The 22,432-nt window shown below is 37.1% G+C and overlaps 2 protein-coding genes across 6 annotated transcripts in view; one reads left to right on the plus strand and one right to left on the minus strand.

Moving 5' to 3' along the window:
- Window positions 1-11,350, plus strand: part of nrg2a (neuregulin 2a) — a 77,240-nt gene extending 65,890 nt beyond the window's left edge. For all 5 annotated transcript variants that reach the window (XM_030155128.1, XM_030155126.1, XM_030155125.1 and 2 more), the window contains 5 exons: window positions 918-1,020; window positions 2,822-2,945; window positions 3,073-3,200; window positions 5,113-5,334; window positions 8,156-11,350. In XM_030155128.1, coding sequence (XP_030010988.1) covers window positions 918-1,020; window positions 2,822-2,945; window positions 3,073-3,200; window positions 5,113-5,334; window positions 8,156-8,810 — 1,232 coding nt within the window. In that variant the 3' untranslated portion in view covers window positions 8,811-11,350. The remainder of the gene's footprint in view (window positions 1-917; window positions 1,021-2,821; window positions 2,946-3,072; window positions 3,201-5,112; window positions 5,335-8,155) is intronic.
- A 3,453-nt stretch (window positions 11,351-14,803) lies between these two features.
- slc22a6l (solute carrier family 22 member 6, like) lies at window positions 14,804-19,980 on the minus strand. Its single transcript, XM_030155066.1, is given in 12 exon segments — window positions 14,804-15,279; window positions 15,493-15,696; window positions 17,141-17,249; window positions 17,355-17,525; window positions 17,528-17,568; window positions 17,672-17,787; window positions 17,879-18,002; window positions 18,118-18,286; window positions 18,480-18,634; window positions 18,825-18,928; window positions 19,013-19,528; window positions 19,619-19,980. Coding segments are annotated over 11 exon segments (1,683 nt in total). The 5' UTR covers window positions 19,415-19,528; window positions 19,619-19,980; the 3' UTR covers window positions 14,804-15,191.
- Between the last annotated feature and the right edge of the window lie 2,452 nt (window positions 19,981-22,432).

The following is a 22,432-nucleotide window of genomic DNA, read 5'->3' on the forward strand; positions in this document are numbered from 1 at the left end:
TATCATTTCTGTTACTGATCTGAATTATCCTTCAAGGAGTAGATGCTGTGATGTGAGCATGCGATACTATTTTAAGAACATACGATGTTTTATTTCCTCCGTCTTCTGCTCCTTCCCTCCTCATCCTTTAATTAGCTCTTGTTTTCCTCTACCTTTTCCAGAAAAGTACCTTTAGTGGTTGAGGTGTGAGGTAACAGCTCGTAATTATTATACAAGTGCATCTACTATATGTGCCACGAGATCATTTTGTTAGCATTTAACACATATAATTTTCTCTATTGAGCTTCATTAGAAATAGATAACAAGCAACAGTGGTGAAATATTACCCTGTTCACTGCTAGAAATAAAAATAAACTGACTACAGTAATTTATTTATGGTGTCTTAAAGTAGACACATAGTGGTATGATCATGTAAAACAACTGGTGCTGGTGATTGAACATAAGACACATACCCTTTTAATATTACTTTTTCATCCAGTCCACCTAATCTTCCTCAACCTCACACCAGTTCTTTTCTGGAAAAGTGAAATAGATATTGATAATTATATTTATAGTTCATTTTTTAAAACCATTATTTTAAGATTGTGAGGTAATTGTGCTAAATGTCTGAGTAGTTGAAGACTTCTAAAGATAAGTAATAATGAACATTGAAAGAGAAATTTGAGATAAGCATTGAAAGTTTTCCGAAGAGTGAAATCTCAAACTATAATAGCATCATAAAAAAAACTGAAAATAATAATATTAGTGATTCAGAAAGTGAAGTTTTTTATTACTCAGAATTTAGCCGCAAAAAAAAAAAAGCTGTAATACAGAAGTAAGAAAGACCATGTACCTTCAAAAAAACTGACTTTTTTTCTCTTATTTCTCTCACTGTGTGTGCGGATGTGTTTGTGTATTTGTCGGTGTGATGTTAACAGAGGCAGAGGAACTCTACCAGAAAAGAGTCCTGACAATCACGGGTATTTGTGTGGCTCTGTTGGTGGTGGGCATCGTGTGTGTGGTTGCCTACTGTAAAACCAAGTAAGTCAAATTACCAATAACACTGGCATGTATTTTATCCTCCAGCTACTAATATCAATAGTAATCCTGTCAAATATTCACATATAATTACAAAATATTTAGTGTTGTCTTTTTAATGTCAATATGTGAAGTAGTTAATTCAATAAAAATGACAGACTTATTATGCACATGGCAGCCATTGTCCTTTGAAGTCACACTCGGAACGGAGGAATCAAATATCACTTAGAAAACATTATTATCACACTGTATTACCACTCATCTGTTTGAAACATCCAAGTAAAATGCAAATTGCAGGTTAGAAAGCTTGCAACATGTTTTTATTTATCCATTTCAGTAACATTGTGTGATATTATGTTTAATGTAGCACATATTTCTGTGTAAGGTTCATACAAATGGACATAGAAGCAGTTCATCTGGTGTATTTTAAAATTTGTTTACACCTTTCCTACCATAACTCAGGATTCCACAATGCTGTTGACTAAGAAGCAACTCAGTACTAACATTAGCCTTTGTCTAACAGTTTCAAATATGGTGTTTTAATTTAAAATTTAATGGTTAAACACACTTTATTATGCCTTTGGGGAAATTTCATCTCTGCATTTCACCCATCCTAATATACAGTCCCTTGCATTAGCGTTAGCAATTAGCATTAGCAATTAGCACATTAAGAGCAGTGAGCTACTCAAGGCACTCAGGGATCAACTGTAGATTTCATAAGTATCCCAAAAGGACAATTAACATGTGTGTACCCTGTTTTTGATCTATTACAATCCAATGGAAGTGAGAGTGATTTATCAAATGCCCCATGTTTCTATGACTTCAGTGCAGTACTTTACATCAGAGGAAAACAACTGCAGTGTGAATATTGCAAACAATATCAGAAATTGCAACGAAAACAAAAAAAATTAGATATTGTCCAAAAGTCTTGCACCACTTTTATGCTTGTTGATTCTGTTTACTTGAAATGAGTACATATTTGCTTCTCAGTGTTTTTTGTCAGATGCAACAATAAAATAGAAGAAATATATGTACAGTACTTAAAAATACAAAAAAAATATCTGAACTAAATGGCTTCTACAGCCTAAAAAAAAGTACATAGTGTAAAAAGAAGTAGCCCAAACAAAAAGAAACATCATGTGTTGAATGAAATCTGGTGTAAAACAGCAGAGAATTAACCCTTTATAGGGTACTCATTGAAATAGTCTGAAATTCAAAATTTCAACCGTAGTGTGTAATTAGACATCATCATCTACCTCCTCTTACCTTAAAACATCTGAGCAGCATTCACTAAGAAGTAAACACATGCAATAAAACAACTGTTATAAGGTTATAAACTGACAAAAATCACTCATATTCACTATTTACAGATTCAAAATGTCCACAACACCTCTCTGAATCACTGTATAGTGTTTCTAAAAACCAACATGCTTCTGGACCTCACTGACGCACAGGATTGGCCCCATATTTAATGTTTGAGGAAATTACCCAAGTGACCCAATAGTCACTTGCCCGATAAAGGGATAAGACATTAAATTTTTTAGTGTTAAAGATATATCAAATGTAATGGGAAGTCCCACTGAATACTAGACATCATGAAGCTTGTTTTAACTTCTGTAGCCTATATATTTCCTGCATATCCGCAGTTTGTTTTTTTTTGTTATTATTATTACTGAATACAGAGACTAAGCAAGCAGCAAGAAACCAAATGTTGGTGCACGACTTCTGCACAATACTGTAGTGGAATCTTTGCTTGACTTTGTAGGAAAGGACCAAAAGGGAATAACTTTGATGTCTTTAACAGGAAACAAAGAAAGAAGATGCACAATCATCTGCGACAGAATATGTGTCCAGAACACCCCAATCGTAACCTAGCTAACGGACCCAATCACCCAGGACCAGGCCCAGAGGAAATCCCTATGGTAGATGTGAGTGTTTGAAAGAATTTTTACTGCCCCTAAAGTTTATGAACAGAGGGATATGCCAAATGCTTTTATGTGTATGTAGTTTTTTCCCTTTTTAACCATCTGCCAAATCCATTTTTTGGACACACAGTACATATCAAAGAATGTCCCTGCAACTGAACGAGTCATACGACCTGCAACAGAGGGATCATTCCCGGCCAGCCATGCCTCTTCCAGATCTCACAACTCTTCCACACGAGCCCATTCATCAACTCACAGGTAACATGCACCAATGAGGTATATGCTTTTGTACCTTCTCACGTACAGTACCATATGAACAGACTTGTCATTTGTAGTAGCGGTGAGTCTTATTATGAAGAAGACAGAGGTATTTAAATGAATGGTAGAAAACCAACCCTCTGCACATCCAAGGCTGTGATTGATTTGCAAACCTTCAGTCAGACCCCCTTCAAGGCATGAACATTTGGCAAGTGAACGCACCAGTGCTACAGGTTGAAAAGACATCATTTGATTAGCCTGAAGCATCATGGGAGCTGTAGTCCCGGATTTAATGTTCCACATATTAAAGACTGTCTTCGGAATCACATACTGGATACTACATCCTATATTCTGTAGCAGCATGCAGTAGATAATGCTGAATGCAAACATTAATACCGTGTCCTACATAGTCACATGACCACATAAGCTTTTTACAGTGAATACAGTTACCAGATTGTTCCTTAACTGTTAGTATTGATCTCTGTAATCGCATGTATTAGCTTCTTTAAATGTTTCATACAGCAAGAACATGCCTTTTTTTTCACTGCAAATGATCATTTGAATGACAACATGCAAATTATACCATAGCAGTTTTATGTTCTTACGCATGTACTCACTTGTTTCCCCTACAGCATACTGCCTACATTTCCTGGTCTGTACACCCATATTTAACCTCCTGAGACCCAGGAACGTACAAGTTTTGGCTTCTTTACGTTAAGTAATTGTCTTGACTGAAAACACCCTATCCAACAGTTTTTTTTTAGTTAGTTTTTTTTTTTTTTTTTAACATAAGGGTATTTCCTGGGTCTCAAGAGGTTAAGACAGTGGTTCCCTAACCTTTTTTGGCTCGTGACCCCATTTTAATGTCACAAATTTCTGGCGACCTCAAACAGTCATAACAGAGACATGTTTTTTGCTCAAAATAATTTGTCTTTGATCATGTAATAGTTTGCTATACTATGTTGCCAATAAATGTTAATTTTAGATGACATTTAGGCTTTATAATGTATATTATTATGGACGGAGGCTGTAAAGTCTGGTGTAGGTGTTTTATTTTCCTTGGTCAGGATATGTACAGTCAGTCCAGCTTGGATTTACAAGGCTGACAATTAATACTGAACAAACAATAACTCAAACTATGAATTATGAAAGAGCTGCAGCATCTGAAACTGACCACAATGAACATTTGACAGATAAACAGTACCACAGTCCTTCAGTTTCAGCTTCGCAGTTTGTCATATCTTTTATGTACTGGGATTGTCTCCCTAAACTCACCATATATTTTTAATTAGTAAGTTGTTTTTTGTATTTTCATCAATTACTAGAAATTTCAAACAACCCCATTTGAATTCCAGGCAAACCTACGTGGGGTCCCGACCCCAAGGTTGAAAAACACTGGGTTAAGAGGTTAATGTATGTAAATAGTGAACTCCAACAGAGCAGGTGGTGGTAATGCACCAAGTGCACTAACTGCGACCAGCCATTAGATAAAAGAAGAGTAGAATGACCATAATCTATTGTAGGATGCAGTATTTCATGAGGGTAGCTTTAGTGGCATACTGAGGAATTTGTCCAGTGCCATATGCATCAGAATATCTTTGCAAAACTGAAGATTTGTCTAGATAGCAGATTTGAAGAAGTGCATAAGACCTCAAAACTGTACAAATCAATAGTGCATTGATGCTACTTGAGTCATTTCAACCTGTTGCAGTGCTACATTCCCTTGCTACATGTTCATATCTTGAAAAGTTTCTCTGATCAAAAGCTTACAAATTGTATGATGCACGATTTGTGAGGGTCATTATTCAGTTTGGTTACTTTTTCTGATGATTTGGGAAAAGACAGTAGAATAAGGAATCACACTAGGTCATGTTGGGGTGTGTGCATGTGTTCACACTTTTTCATTTGTCAGACATGAGGAACGGACATGGAGCCTGGAACATTCGGACAGTATCCTCTCTGACTCGCCGGGAATGATGTCATCATCCGTGGGGACCAGTAAATGCAGCAGTCCTGCATGCATGGAGGCACGGGCCCGGCGCGCTGCACACTGTGGTTACACTGACCCCCACCGGTCGGGCCTTCAATACGGGGACTCCTTTGACTCACTGGGAGACTCTCCGCACAGCGACAGGTGGGAACCAGGCTCATGTGGCTGATATGGGACTGGGTTTGTCATGAACATTTTGAGAAGTTTGCTTTCTCTGCTGGTTCTCTCTCAGCCTCGAGAGGCCAGTCAGGGCACTCAGAGAGACTCAGTGGAAAATGACACACAGCAGGCATGATGATGAGGTGCGCTAAGGTAGGCACGAGAAACAGTGCTTATTTCAATGGGAACTCTGTGCAACCAGCTACTGTAGCATCATAGACCTGGCCAATACTTAATTTTGATTGGCTAGCGTGTTCCCTTTAATTACACTGCAAGAAAAGTAGCATAATTTGGACATTTGTTTGCCATCTTGTTTTGTGTCATCTATACTAACTTTGTCTTTACATGACAAAACCTTAGTACAAAGGTAAGATGAAAGAAGTGGCTGTTCTGTCCCTGTCAAATGTAGTGAAAATGCACCTTTTAACAAGGCTGTCTATATTTACCCGGCACATATTTCTGTACTTTAGGCACAAAGATATCAATCTTATGTGACTCAGGGCAAAATGGCAAACAAGCATATTTCACAAAGTGTTGGACAGTTCCTTTAATGAGTTATAAGGCAGCAACTCAATCACATTGAATTTACCCCAAGTCATATGCTTTCATCACATCTCCCATAAGTTATTTATCAGTAGTACTTTGGGGTGTCATTCATGATCTGAACTCTAAGTTGTTTTTTATTTGTGTCATTTTATAGTTTACTTTAGTTTGTTTCCCCTGATATTGCAGTGGGACTTCAGCCGAACACTAAAATAATGAATTGGACACAACCTACATAAATTATGTAGACTCCCAATGTTGATGTACAGTAAATCCATACTGTATATGAAAGTTAATTTTTTTGAAAAAGTGTTTTTCCGTTGGATCAGAGTGCATAATGACCTCAGATCATCTGGAGCAAAGGTGGTACAGCAGGGACATGCCAACTGGCAGCAGACCTCTGGCAGAACAAAGTTCCATTAGCTGCACAGTTTTTAAGTACACCATGTCCAGACCTGCAAAAGTCACATTCAGGACTACATTCAGATGTTTGAATACTGCCTTCAACCTGCAAAAAATTTATATGAAAATCAATGCATTTCCAGCTTACCAATATGTATAATATTCAGACGTAAACTTAAAATAATTTGTTTAAATCATTATTAATGTACTGGAGACAATAATATGACTATGGCTTGAGGATTTTTATTTAAAAAATAAATAAAAGTAGAGAGGTTTGGGTCTTTATTAGACTTATGCACAGTGTGACTAAGTAAAGCATATTATTTTTTCCAGCTTAAACATGAAATTGTCCCAGGAACTTGACATTTATTAGAACAAGATAGTACATGAAACTAATTACTAATGACATGTGTATACTGATAAAAACACAGAAGATAGATAGGTTTTACTCTTTATGTGGTAGAGGTTTTCAATAATGGGAAACAGTACCAGCACTAACACACACTGAGTGCTTTGAAACAGTCATAAGCATGACGACTGTAATAGGTCCTTGGCCACCAACCATTTGTTATGCACATTCAGATTGCATAACCAGCATCCCGTCAGAGTCACGCGAGGTAACATGCACCTCTTCCATCATGGCAACAGCTACTACATCAGCTGAATCAGCATTGTTATGGGAGTATCTCAAGCTTGTGTCTCACATAGCCAATTGAATTTTTACTCAAGGGAATGAAAAGGAACTCTGAAAATGCTGATGTGCAGTGATTCACCATCAGTTACGTAGATTTTATCAGTGTGCATTTCATTCCAAGACAATGGTCACAGCCTGTGTTGAAAGATTCACTATGTCACAGTTTCTGCAGAAAAGCAGAAAATTCATAACATTATATGACAACAACACATAAGATGCAAAGAAGACATGAAAGTAAATCACAAATAGGAATGTAGTTGGAGGAAGATATTGTGTTTTTTGGGTTGTTCAAAGTAGGACATGGGGTTGGCTGGGCGATGTTGTTGGGTAGGTTGGTTCAGAGCCTAGAGGAGCCGAGGAATACTGATGGGCAGCCAAAACCACTGCCTCTGTTCGAGGACCTCAGGCAGGGTCTTGGCTCAAAGAACACGAGAAGCTCAGTTTCAATACAGGCGATCATCCAAGACCTTGTAGCACTGTGATCAATAATAACCCCATGTGTGTGTGTTTTTTTTTTTTGTGTGAAATAGTACACATTTATAAACTGTGAACTTAATACTCAATTGTGTCAAGTATTTAATGAATGTGCAATTGCTCTGACATGTCTGTTTCTGTAAATTACACTTTAAAGAGCATGTCTTGACTGGGCTGAACAGTTAGATGTGGGCCCAAAAACAACATTTTTGAGTCAGAGTTTTACAATTCTAATGGTTTGTGTAATGTGAGAGAAGTGCATCCAAGGAGTTTTTGTTCTGCAGACAGAAGGAAAATCTGTCATCAGAAGCATCAGAGTGCAAAATATATTCATCACAAAGTTAGCAAATATGTTACATGTTGCTCTGGAGAAGACTGGTTTAACAAAATGTTATTACCTTGGTGGAAAAAAAGCTTCAGTAGAAAGAACAACAATTCAGTTTTGTTTTTTTCAATATGTACTGGAAGTGTCGAAGAAAATGGGCACAAGCATCATCTACTCTTCTAACTGCTTCTCTCTAAGAAGGGGCAGAAGTTCAGATCATGTGAATATCAATATTATACATTCGTATGGATTTCTGCTGAAAATACTAAAGTACTTAATCATGTTCAGAGAGGAAATGCCTACAGCCTTTTTCACTCCTGTTTGCCTTTCCCCACTTAATCATTTCCTCTCCTCTGTTTTTATCATAGATACGTGTCAGCCCTGACGACACCAGCCCGCCTCTCACCGGTGGATTTCCATTACTCATTGCCCCCGCAGGTGCCTACCTTCCAGATCACATCCCCCAATGCCAGCCATGCCATGTCTCTCCCTCCTGCTGTCCACAACCCTTACCCTCTGGAGGATGATCAGCCTCTGCTGCGCCGCTACCAGGTGCCCCTACATGATGCCCAGTGCCAGGAGCCCTACCGGCAGCAGCGTCGTACCTATCTAAACGACAGCAGGGGAAGCCTGCCCTCCAGCCCCTACCGGCTGGCTGAGGATGAAGACTATGAGACCACCCAGGAGTATCTCTCCTCAAGGGAGCAACCAAAGAGAAGTGGGTCCAGTGGATCTGGCAGCCGACGCTGGCGGAGATCCAGACTGAATGGCCACGTGGCCCCACGTGGATATGAGGCATCTCGGGACTATGGGTCTCGAAGCTGCCTAACAGATAGTGAGTCAGAGGAGGACGGTGAGAGCACACCCTTCCTCAGTATGCAGAACATGAACGCCGAGCCTTCCACCATCTACAGGCCGGTGGACAGTCGGACTTCTCACTCATCGGGGCGGCACAGTGGGCATGGAAACATGCATACAAGACTTACACACTCACGCTCCAAACCGGACAATACACCCCATTAAAGAGTGAAAATGAACCAACAAAAATCAATATAGTATAGACCTGCATCTATAAGAAATATTTTTATTTTATATAACTGACAGATATTCTAAACAAATGAAATATTTATTTTCATTTTAGCAAAAGTTGTCTACTAGTTAACAGCAAAGACTTTTTTATAGGGAAAACTCTATTTATATGTACATTTTGATTTACAGCATAAAAAGATGTGCCAGTTTTTTCACAACGTAAAAAATAGAGTAATATTGTGGTGCCTTTTGCTGTATGCCGATGCCAGAGGGCCAGTGGAGGTTTTTGTAGCCTTTCTTATATGGACGCCTCATTTTTTATACTCGTTTGTTTTGTTTTTTTCTTCTCTGGTTTCCTGTTTTATTTTCTTTCCAAGTTGCATTCTTTGAGGAGTCTAGCCCCACTGGAACAGAGCCCCTTCCATATCACGCAATATAAACCACTTCGACATAAAGTGTATGTTTACATTAATATGAATCGCCTGTAGGGTTTATGATTTGGGATCTAATAGAACGCCTGATAAATACAGTGTAGATCCTTTTTGCCCTTTGACTAATGTCTACAGAGAGAGAGTGAGACACTGTGCTGTTTGTGTGTGAGTGTGTGCGCGTGTAAATGCCTGTGTGGGTGTGTGTGTGCGCATGTCAGTTCGCTTGCATGTATTTGTGATTGTTAGATGAATTTCATTGTTTGTTGTGGTAACATCAAACGTGTGGGTCTACTGGTGTCTCAGCAGAGCTGACAGAAGACGGTGTCGGAAATTCACAGAACAGTCCTTTTATCAGAACAGTGACCCCCAGTAGACAGGTGGACAGGTGACGCTGCTGTAGGGTTGGATGTTTTGTAGGTCATTGCTTGATGTGTTTACAGCTATTCTGCCCCTTTCCCAGCTTGCCCAACTTAACTCCCTTTCTTCTCAGCAGGTTTGCCTCACGTTAGCCTCTTTGCCTGTCTGTTACGAGGCCAACATGCACCGAGCCGCTTGGCACGGGTTGACCCCTGCCATCGGAGGTGGTGGCAAAACAAAAAGATTGCATCTTTTTTCTGTCTTCTCACTCGTGAATCCCAAGCCTCATCATCCTTCTGTGTCCATTCTGTTTATTGTGGCTTGAGTTAAAGGCCACACAGTGTCTCAGGATTTCCACATGCCCCCTCCTCCTCCACCTTAAACCCTGTTCACCCTCTTCCTCAACTTAAGGTCTACCTAAGACTAAGGCTCTCCTGTATTGAGAGTCTAGATGTAAACATACAGTCTACCAGTTCCCTGAACACTCCCATACAGAGAGAAGGAAAGCCAAGTGGAAGCAGCTCAGTGGAGAACAGTACAGATCATATTAGACAATATAAGTGAAATAGCTGTGAAACTTTGGAGGATCATACAATGCAAAAATATGCAAACTTTCTATTTTGCTGTTTGATTACATCATTTTCTAAGAGGTGACTGTAGTGTGTTGTGTGTGAAAAACTATGTGATGCCTATAGTGTAGAATGAAATAACATGATATAAATGCATATTTACATGAGTTATTTTTAAAAGCCATTATCCAGCCATCTATCAAGTGATCAGCCTTTCTTGTTCACATACTCATGTTCATTGAATGACTGTGTCCATGACTTATTTTATCACCTGATTTTTAGATCACTTAACATGCACACTTTCAATAATGTCAAATAGCATCTGAATAGTGTTTCCTCCAATAGTACGGTGTACTGCTTTGTCTTGTTGACGGGTCTAGTCATTACACATTTAGTCTACAAACAATGATGATTATACAACGTGAATAAAATCATTGAAGCCCTCTGTCCTCCACTGAAGGAAAAGTAACAAACTTTTAAAAGATCATGTAAGCACCCATTAAAAGCGATTCAGTGACAGAGGACGGTTGATGAGATTTCGTCGCTGTTGGTGTGTTTCTGCTCCTTGTTACAAACTCCAATGCTGAATTATCCGATTATTATTGAGTTACAAGGAAAACCCTAAAAACATTGATCTGCAATTGTAGCTGCTATGTGGTAAATACACAGTGGCATTGTTATAGAGAATGGTCTTTGGTCACATGTCACTTGCAGATATTTCATTCAGTTTCTCACATCTGGGTCTAATTTTGTATGTCTGAAAAATGCAAAAGAAGACAGTGCTCCTCTAGTTTAAATGTGGTACTTCCTTCACTTTGCCAGTCCTCTCACCCAGTTGAGATGCTACAAGGCACGTCCTGCCAGTCTCTTCTGTTTAATTTTATGACTCCCACCCCACCTGACCCCACCCTCGCTTGAAATGTTTGAACACCTCTCCTCTGCATGTCCTTGTGGTCAAGGTTAGATGGGTGCATGGTAAAAAAGCAGCAGACAATTCTTTTCCAGTCAGTGAAAGTGTATTTCATTTAACATTCAGCAATAAAAAAGAACCTTTTCCCCATGTCATTCCTGAAATATCCTAGAAAAAAAGAAAAAAATGCGATTGTCATAGATTGTAAAATAAAATGAAAAATGAATCCACCTGTTCATATGAGAAAATAAATCTTTATTCATATCATTTTACGATGTAGTTCTTTCTGTAGAAGTCTTTGCTCTGCATTTTTATTCATGTTTTACTTTGGCTTAAGGTTTTATTCATCTGGAAAAACAGCACGCAGTACAAGTACACATACTGAAACTGAAAGTTCACAGAAGATGATATAAAGATATGTTGATCACATAAGGGTTTATATATTATATTTAAAGTGCTACTTTATAATAAATAGCAGTTGATCATTTTACTATTTAAAAGACATCATTTTACTCATAGACATGGATTTATTTCATTATTGACAAAAAAAATCTTGTTGGTACAGCATTATTTTCACTGCTTGATGAAAATAAAACTATATTTGGGTTATTGTGATGCCAAATTTATGATATTTTTTGATTTGCTATTTTTACAGGGATTTACTCCTGATTTAAACTAATACACCAGGAGAATTAGACAAATGCAAAACAGTGTAACAAAGGCTGCACTAGATTAGAGAAACAGCTCAACAATGCATCACACTTTGTCATTGAACTTCAGGAATTTTATGACTCAAAGGCCAAAAATACCAACCCACATGTGCTCAGTATTTGTGTGTGCACACATGTACTGTACATAGTATTTATATTTCATTATTGCAGCAAAATCACCACTAGATGGTGCCATAGAAGAAAAAAAAAATCATAACATCAGCTTAAGAGGATTCCAGTTGGTAGAGTGAAGGAATGAATGATTTATGTATTTTTTAAAAGGGATAGTTTGTATTAATGAACATTTACATGTAAATACGAGAGATTATAATCATACGGCTAATTTCCGTCTCGAGTCCCATTGGCAGGTAAATAAAAAAAAAAAAAACATACCTGAACTGAGACATACAAAAAGATAAACAAGTAACAACCCATAGTGCACACAAAAAGACAAAAACAGGGAGACCAAGGCAAGCCACCAAGTGAAAACTGATAAAGATTTGAATGTGATTATATGTATTATTAATATCCCATTGTCACCATTACACATGAGTATATTGCATATTTCCCATCATTGCTGTTACACATGATTATATTATAAATATCCCATTGTTGTTATTACATATGATCATATCCCAAATTTCCCATCGTTGCTATTACATATGATTATATTAGAAATATCCCATTGTCGCCATTACATATGATTATATTGCAAATTTCCTATCATTGCTATTACACATATCCCTCCATCTACACTGTTACACTGCACATACCGCTCTGTCACTTTTACACGTTATTGTATTGCACATTTCCTACTGCAACTATTGCACATGATAATATTGTGCATTACTCTTCATCTCTATTGCATATGTCCCTGTCTTCATCACACATAATTACACTATACATGTCAATTTAACACTATTGCACATATATGGGATATGTGCACATAACCCTTTAACACTATTACAAATAGCTGTATTGCACAAATCCCATGTTTACCCATTAAAATAAATTTCATAGAGTCCAAAAGAACTCTGTGTATGTCTGACATTAATGGGTCAAATCACAGCTACATGAACCTACATGTTACTGAAGTCAGATCAGATGACTTTATCATTATAATATAATGATGTACATGCATGTTTTATAGAGGAACAAATGAAACTAAAGTACCATCACAACAATAATGGACAATAAACACTAAAAACAATCTGTGTAGTGCTTAAAAAAGTCATTAAACACAAATAAATAGTTTTGGAAATAATCATTGTTCCATCGTGACAAAGTAATGAAAAAAACCTTTATCGTAAGTGGGACATATATAACCATCATGGTTTTCTTGAGTGAAAATATCCAACAAATTCAACAGAAATAAACTGCATTGAAGTTAATGACAAAAAAAAAAAAAAACACAATTTCCTCAATTAGAAGCATGTAATTTAATTCATCGTCAGGGCAGTAGTGACATAGAGGTCAGACAGATTATGTCTCAGAAGTTCTTCTATGTCTTATTATTTCTTTGTCATACTGATGTCTGGAAAATCCATTTGCACATTTACAACATTTTTTGGTTTTCAGAGCACTTTTATGCAGGGATGTATAGGTGTTAATTCAGTTTTCTTGGTTGGTGCATTATTTTCCTTAATTGCATGTAGAAAAAAGAAACATGCTTACATCTCAGAAATAAAATGCTCTTCTCTCCTGATGTATTTACTAAAGTATATGTTAAAAAAATTAGAAACACTGCGCTCAACACAGATGAGAGCAAAGAGAAAATGGTCACAGATTCACAGAATTCATGTATTACATTCAACTTTTTAGTTTTTATGTCTAAACCACAAGTTAATATTTTTCGAGTTACAAAGCATCAACACAGCCCTGCTGACATGAGCAGGCACATGTTTTTCCAGACACAAAGGTTTAATATTTAAAAATTCTGTTTCAGAAAAAAAAACATGAGTCTGGGACAAAGTGTTAAAAATGTGAAACTGGCGAAGAAACATATTTGTGTGACTTTCATTATATAATACAAATATTTCTATACTTGACTTTTTATATGTTGATTCATTTGAATAGCTTTGGTTTTTGAGACTTTAGATATACAATCCTGATCAAAATTTTAAGACCAGTTGAAAAATTGCAAGAATTCACATTTTGCACTGTTGGATCTTAAGAAGGTTCTAAGTAGAGTTTCAAAGCAGAAAAAGAAGAAATGGGAGAGAGACAAAAAAAAAAAAAAAATTGTGTAAGCTCAGCACCGGTAGAAATTTTTTTGGGTCTACCACTTGACTTTTTTGTTCTGTAACTCTCAGGATCTTGTAAGGAATTCAGAATGACTGTCTTACTGCATCCAACCTCGGTGGCGATGACACGTAGTGAGAGGCCTTGCTTGTGCAGCTCAACAATCCGATCATGTTCAAAGAGAGAAAGCTTTTTTGCCTTTGCCATTAGGAGGTCATGACAGTGTGAATACCTGACAGAAAATGATGTTGAATCCACATTTTTGCTCAGATTTTGGCTTTTAAAGGTTGTGATTTTAAACTTTTGATCAGCTAATGAACAGCTTATTTCAGTTTAACTGTTGTTTTGAATAAATTGCTTACTCAAACTTTTTTTTTTTTTTTTTTTGTCTCACTCCCATTTCTTCTTTTTGCATTTTGAAACTCTTCTTAGAACCTTCTTAAGATCCAACAGTGCAAAATGTAACTTTCATGCAATTTTTCAACTGGTTTTAAAATTTGGATCAGGTGTGTATTACCAATCTGACACTGAACAACAGATGGAGTATTTATTGATCCATTGATGCTGTTGTATCAGTTTTTTTCCACTAGATGGCAGTATTTTACTCCAAAGTTGAAACCCCTCCCTTCTTGTCCTGCTTGGACAGACGTTTTATGTACTTTATTTCATTCAGATCACTTATCTGACAGTGACCTGGCACATTACAGCTATATATCTAAAAAAAAAAAAAAGAAGCTGAATCTGTTTAAAGAAACACAGAATAGACACGAAGGAATGGGTGTTGATTTTAATGAATAAAACAAAGCATTTGTGTTTCAAATGCAAGGTTGTGTACAACGTTAAAAGAACTTACAAAAACATCAGTGAGAGCATTTTAACTGCAGAGGGTTTATAGATACAAATGATTCTTTATTTATAATACAAAACACAGCTGTTCATATAGACATCCTCAAAGCTATACTACATAACAATAGGTCTGATTGTCTGCAGCTATTCATTTCACTGTATTGACCTGTCCAAAAATAACATTACATCTCCATTTATCCAGTATTCAAAAGACACAATACACGCTTCATGCAAATCAGATAAATACACAGGTCGGAGAAAAAGCAGTACCCACTCAATTTTCATTAACATGTCACTACAATACATTTCCCTCAGGCCGTCTGCTTTAGGAGATTCGGCTGAACGTCTTGCAAGATCACTGCTTCCTTTTGTGACTTTTTGGACTTCCTCCCAGATCCCCTGTTTTTAAAATAGAAAATGCAGCCTCATTAAAAAAAGAAAAAAAAAATCTCTCATACTGTGTGTATTTTAATGATGATCTATCTTTTTTTTCTCACTGTATAAATCTACAGTTTCCCTGTTTACTGTGAAATTGGTGTTTTGCTTTAGGGATAAGTGTAGACATAAGAAAAACAACTCTGTGGCAGTAATACTTGGTGCTTCCAGTCTCACCTGTTATCAACATCTTCTATAGTGTCAGGAAGAGGTGAGCCAAGTGTTTCTGGAAGAAATATGGCAGCTACTCCACTGAGGATTGGAGCTCCTCCATAGATTAAACCTGGCAGCCAAGGTAAATAATCCCCGGAGAGGAGCACCATGGGAGCCACCATGGCGCCGACACGAGCCATCATAGACACCCAACCCATGCCATTCTGACTGATGGACAGAAAATACATGTTAAACCCCCAAACGGCAACACCCACACTCATACAGAGTCAGCCAGAATAATGTATACACACATCAGCAAAAGAAAAACTTGCATAAATACTTAATTTATATAAGTACTTCTATACCTATAGATACCTCTTTCGAAGTTTGATCAAATTACGATAACACTGTGTACTGTTGTACGATGTTTTCCCAACAGATGGCATTACCCTCATGAATGTAGAATGAACAAGTTGCATCTACAACATGGCGGCGGTACTGTTGTCGATTGAGGAATGTAAAATAATCTTAAAGTGGTATTTCAGATTTGAGAATGTTGTTGAAGTCCAAAGACAATGGAAGCGTGAGTTTGGTTCAGAACCTCCCACATGTCTGACAATTTCACGGATTCGTGATAAGTTCAAAACACATGGTACTGATACGTTACTCAAGCAGTAGTTCACCGTACACATAAATGTCTAGAAGCCAAAGGCCACCACTCTGAGCACCTCTTGTAATTGTAGAGGCCAAAGGTAACTTGTATTAATCTTGTGATGTCTGAATAAATTTGGTATTGAAATATTTATGCAAGTTTTTCTTTTCCTGACGTGTGTAGACATCATTTTGGCTGACTCTGTATATGTATGTTGAACTGTAGTTTCATAGATGAATCTGTGAGAAATGTGCAGAAAAGGATACAGTTTGTCTAAATATTTTAAGGTGGATGATGCTTAAACTTGTGTAGTTTGTTTGTTGTGACATCCCAGAGCCTACAGGGCCCAGGCCTTCCAGTGTGTGGTACGCTAAATAAAAATCAGTGGTAGTGGGAGTGTGTTCTGTCACTAACAGAGGGCAGCATTTAATGGCCACAGGTGGAAAAAATAAAGGAAAAGTAAGGCAGTGTGTTTTTGTGTGGTGTAACTCGCCAAGTGACTAAACTACACAGTCTGACAGGCCATAATAACCTGAAAAATTGCTGCTGACTGCCTGCTGCTGATTGTGGGGTCAAGAGCCCCTGAAGAAATCCTCCAGTGTCTTGTTAAATTCATGTTTTGTTATTTCAGCATGTTTTGGTAGCATAGGCTTCTTGTTATGAAACAGGAATATGTAAGGAAGAGGTCGCTAAGTTTACAAGATTTTTCACTGCTCAGCCCTCATGTGTTGTAGGTAGAACGTGACTGTTTTACACAGTTAATCTTTATGTGCCCTTTGACCTCCCCACCTGACCCTGTCTGCAGATTGTACTGACCACACACCACTTAGCCTGTCCTGGCTTATTTTTGTCTGTGCTTTAGTTGTAATTTATTATTTTCCACATGCCTTCTCTTAAGGGCCTTAAGGGTACCATTTTGAGTGGTTATTTTATTAATAATACTAAAAAAAAAAATGGAATTCACTATTATAAAAAGCTTTAAAATGAGTCCAACCTGTGTCTTGTATAATTATCACTTACCGAATAATGGTTGGAAACAGTTCTCCACTGTACAGGTAGCAACAGTTGAAGGAGGCAGCAAGGCAGCCTTTACCGATCACAGCGAGACAGGTGCGTAATGTCTGTTTATCTGCACAGGAAACAAACATCCATCATATTTCAGATTTGTTATTTCTATAATTTTCAGATGTCTGTAGGCTTGACTATATTATGTAGCCTCTGTATTTTAACATACCATATGGCACAAGCAGGTTCATCAGAATGGTGACTCCAGCTATAATAAGAGCTCCACATTGTGATACCCTCCGTCCACAAAAGCTCATTGTCACAGTTATCACAATTTTTGCAGGAATATCGACAGCACCAAAGATCACTTGAATCAGGTAGATGTCCACTCCGAATTTTGTAAATCCATAGCGAGACCATAGTAGGCAAAACTGGTAGATAACCTAAATGTGTGTTTAAAAAAGGATGCATTTGAGTTCAATTGCATTTTTTAATAAAAGATGCTTAAAAATCTCAATAAGCTTTTCTTCTACATTGATGATATACCAGACAGCGCTGAGGCAGATTGTCATATTTCTCATTATGCGTGTTCGGAAAAGATCCAGGGCAGAGTAACTTCCCTCTGAACAAGACATCTCCTTCTTCATAGATTCCTGCAGCATCTACACATAGACAGAGACTTTTCCTTCAGTGTGGTTTCATTTTATACACAAGTACACACGGCAATAACATAAATACAGAGCAATCTCTTACTTTGATGTCGATTTTATCTCCCTCTTCATGGCGTCCATTAAATTTAGCAACACTTTTAAGATTCTTGATGGCTTGCTCAGAGTTATTACTCAGGACTAACCATCTTGATGATTCATGAAACCACCTGCATGATGCATTTATACAGTTTATCAAATGTTATAAATGTCCCTGGCTGTAAAAATAAATCAGAAATTGTAACTGCAACTCTAATTTTTCAGTTTTATAGTCAAAATTCTCACCAGGCATAGAGGAAGAAGACATAGAATGGCAAAGAAACAGCCAGAGTTAACCACCTCCAGTCCCTTATGAAGTAGGCTATGACTGCCAGGTTCAGCTGTCCCACTGTGTAGCAGTAACCTGTGATTGTGCCGACCACAGTCCGGACACGAGTGGGGATCCACTCCACAACTGAGAAACACACAGAACATAGAAAACATTAGAATAGAATGCCTTTATTGTCATTATTCATATATACAATAAAATTAAAATTAAACTAGAAACATTAGAGGTAAAGTGTATGATCTCCAACTGAACAAGCTTCAAATACAGGGTTTTTATAATTACATGTTTAAGCCAGTTACTGTCTAATTAAACATCTCACTGAGGGAGAAGGTGTTGAGTCCAATGCCAGACAAAGCCATTCCACAACCGAACCGAAACAGGCAGAAAACCGAGAAGGAGGATGCAAAAGCAGCACATGTTCCTGAAACTGCCATCAGCAGGTGTGAAATGAGCAGGAGGCAGCGGCGGCCATACCTGCAGAAGCACATTCACATCAAATGAGGTCAATAAGGTCAAAACATACAACATTTGTCTTTGTGGTGGTTTGTTTGTTTCATGTACAGAATAAGAATGTTGTTGTTTTTTTATATATATGTTATTTTAAATATGATCTCTTACATTTATGATATTAGACTAATATGTGAGGATAATATTATAATATCACTTGTCTGAGAGACATCCGAAGAGAAGAGCTCCCACAAGTACACCTCCCATATACACAGTTTGCCCCATTTGCTTCAAAGAGCGCTGATCACACACCAAATTCCACTGACAAAAAAAATAACACAATTAAACTCACAAAACAACACAAGAAATAAACTCAGTAGTGTAGGTTAAAGTGAAAAAGCTTACATCTGATAAGATTGTGGAGGTCCTCTCAGTCATATTATAGGACCATCCATCTACGCATCCCTGCAGATCTACGTCAATGTCCTCAGTATCTCCATGTTCTCCCACATCCGAGATGCCATTTTTAGCCAGAAGGTGCCACTGTGGAACAGCATAACGTTGACATCTCTGCGGCTTTCCTCTCTCGTCTAGTGGCACTGTGATCAGCAGCTTTTCCTCGGGGCTCAGCTGAGTTTGAGATAGGTTTGTGTGTGCGCTGCAGTAGTGAGGAGGCACTGCAGCCACAAAGTTCTGCAGCAGGTTGTGGCTGGCCATCATGAGGACAGGTATGCAAAGGAGGGTGACATGCAGGATCTGAAAGCGTCCTGTGCTACCGACCTGCTCCAGGAGGTCACCAAAAGCCATCACTTTTATCCAACCACAACTGAAGGTGACTCAATGTAAATAAATCCTGATGTCTGTAGGCTCTTGAATGTGCAAAAGGTATGTAGCTCTAGTAAATAAACATTTCAAAAGTACCTGTAAAATATTGAAATGAGGAAAGCAGAAATTAAAAAATCATTGCATTTTTTTGTTTATAATGTATTCACATTCACTCAGTAGACTTACCTGATGAAATTGTCTTCTCTAATTACACATACAGATCTAAAAACAACATTGAGAATGTTGGATCACAACTTGTAGAAAAAAATAACGCATAATATAATACATTTAAATGAAATCCAAGAAAATTAATTCAGAGAGGATCCTTAAAAAATCCAAAAATTGAAAATTAAGTTAAAGTAGTCTTGCCAAGCAGTGTGTTGAAGTGAATAATCGGCTCTTGAATTCCAACAGCTTTTCTGAACTTTGGACAATTAGAAGTGCAACATAACCTCTTGAGGTATTAGCAGCTAATTCACTGAACACAGAGGTAGAATGCTGAGTCTGTGCTGTGAAACAGTGTTTCAGTGGAAATGAGCAGCAGGATGAAGAATGGGCACATAACTCCCACTTTGCTCTGAGGCGCACTCACTGCCCTTTATTGGTTACCTAATATGAATGACAGAGTGATAAAGTGTCGAAGACAGTGTGTGTGTCTGTGTGTGTACACCTGTGCGTATGTACATGTATGTGAGGTCAACCGACAATAAAAAAAAAAAAAAAAGGATTAACATATTTCAGAATTCCAAGTAAAATTATGTAACTAGAGTTATGTGTTAAAAATGAAATTAAAAATAATTGAACAGATAAATGTTGCAAATAAGATTAAAAATTATTTCAGGGCATATATTGTATGACTTAGAGAGGGAGACATCTGGCTGCAGATGTTTTATTTGACGCACTTTGTCTACATTTCATGAGCACTTTTTGCAAAGTTGACTTTGGAAGGTTTGACTGTGTATGTGCTTTTTATGTATTCGTTTTATGTATGGAAGTCTGTGTCTAACTATTTAATGTACTGCTGCCCGTCTTGGCCAGGACACTCTTGAAAAAGAGATTTTTAATCTCAGTGAGGTTTTCCTGGTTAAATAAAGGTAAAATAAAAATAAAAATAAAAATATTGTACATACATAATAAAAACAAAGAATGACCATGTGTTATAAACACATGATGTAAATTGCAACATAGGTTGAGAAATACTCAACTATTGATTTGCATACTATGACCTTTTGTCATCTTCTGTCAGCTTGTTATAAAGTTGACAGTCAATGAGTGACTATATTCTTCCGACAAGTCTGTAAGTCACGTTTCCCTGATGGAGAGTCAGAAAAATCCAATAACTGCAGCATTTGTCAATTACATTTCTTCATTTTTATTTGCCGTTCATGATAACGCTTTCCAAAATAATGTTTAATCTGAGTTCAGTACATGCAGCTAAAGACATTTTTCCTGGCTTGTGTCCTGATGATTAGTTTTGAGGAATGTGTGCACTTGTGTAAGGATCAGCATGAGATGTCAGGCTGAATGAAGCTGCAGGTGCACCAAAGCAAAACAATAAACTTCCAGTTTTTTCAGCTGTGAGGCTCAAATCTGGAGGCTGTCTTGTTGTTCTGAGTACGTTGTGTTTAAAAGAAAGCAAAACACAAGGAAACTTTGTAAAATTCTAATACAAATACATACATTTTAATTATGATATGATTCCTGCAGATTGCTGAGGGTTGTGGATATTTTGGCAAACAATCAGAGGTTGTAAATGAGGATTTCAAAGATAAAAAAAGAAAATGAAATGGGTCAGAGGTGGCAGCCAGTTACACATTGTGAGAAAGGTGATAATTTTAAGTGTGGCATCCATGGTTTGCAGATATAACACTGTTAGATAACGTAGTGAGGCATTAGTCAGGATCATGCTCTGAAGCCTCAGATGGGTCCACTGTGGACTTCCATGTCTGCTTTTCCATATAACTGGATCCAAGTGCAATGTGCTCAGTGTTATTCTGGCTGGAGCTCACAACAGTGACCTCACCCACGGTCAAAGAAAAAGATGTGGGGTGGAGATCATGTCATACAGATAGCGGTAGTATCAAAGCATTATGATTTAATGGCTATATCATACATAGGAAAAATCAGAGATAGAGAGGTTATAAGGAAAATGTTCTGTAAATGATTAGACTGCATTCTACTAAACAGAAATGTTACATAACAGCAGCCTGAAAATCAGATTTTAACCCTCTTAAATGACTTAGTGTTACTGACGCAAGAGAACCTACAACTGAAAACACACTGATGCACGATTGGCTTTCTTTTATAGGAGGTATTAATTGGTATTACATTATTATTATTATTATTATTATGTTATCAATATCATTTGGAGTCATTGTAGTAGTAATATTAGAGGGACGCTTTTCCTTATGCAATACATAAAAGATTTAAACTTTGTTATAACCTTTTAAGTTCTAAAATCTGTACTTTCAAAATAATCTGCAGTATTTTAATTATTCTTTAATAATAACAATAATAATAATAATAATAATAATAATAATAATAATAATAATAATAATAATAATAATAACAGAAGAAGGAGAAGAAGAATCATCATCATCCTCACAATCCTCACTCTCACCGTTATCAAAATAATCTAAAGTATTAAAGATTAATTATGATGATAACCGTGGCAATGATGATGACTATGATATGCATTATGTTTATACTATACATATGTGACTATTTCCCACTCATTCAACCTGATAAATCAATTGTTCACATTATGATATTTATGTTCATCTTTAACTTGTAAACTGATTTATTGTACCAATTTTCAACATGTAAGCCACATATGAGGAATAGGACTTAAGCCAATGAAAGACATTCATTTATATATGTTCTTAAATGTCTGACACTGTTAATTCTGTTTCGACACAGCTTACTTAGTTTCTACAGTTACTGCAGCTGTTTTATGTTTGACATAGGTTTGAACTTTAAACATATTACAGTCAGTAACAA

The sequence above is a fragment of the Sphaeramia orbicularis genome, chromosome 14 (genome assembly GCF_902148855.1).
Source record: "Sphaeramia orbicularis chromosome 14, fSphaOr1.1, whole genome shotgun sequence".
Lineage (NCBI taxonomy): Eukaryota > Metazoa > Chordata > Actinopteri > Kurtiformes > Apogonidae > Sphaeramia > Sphaeramia orbicularis.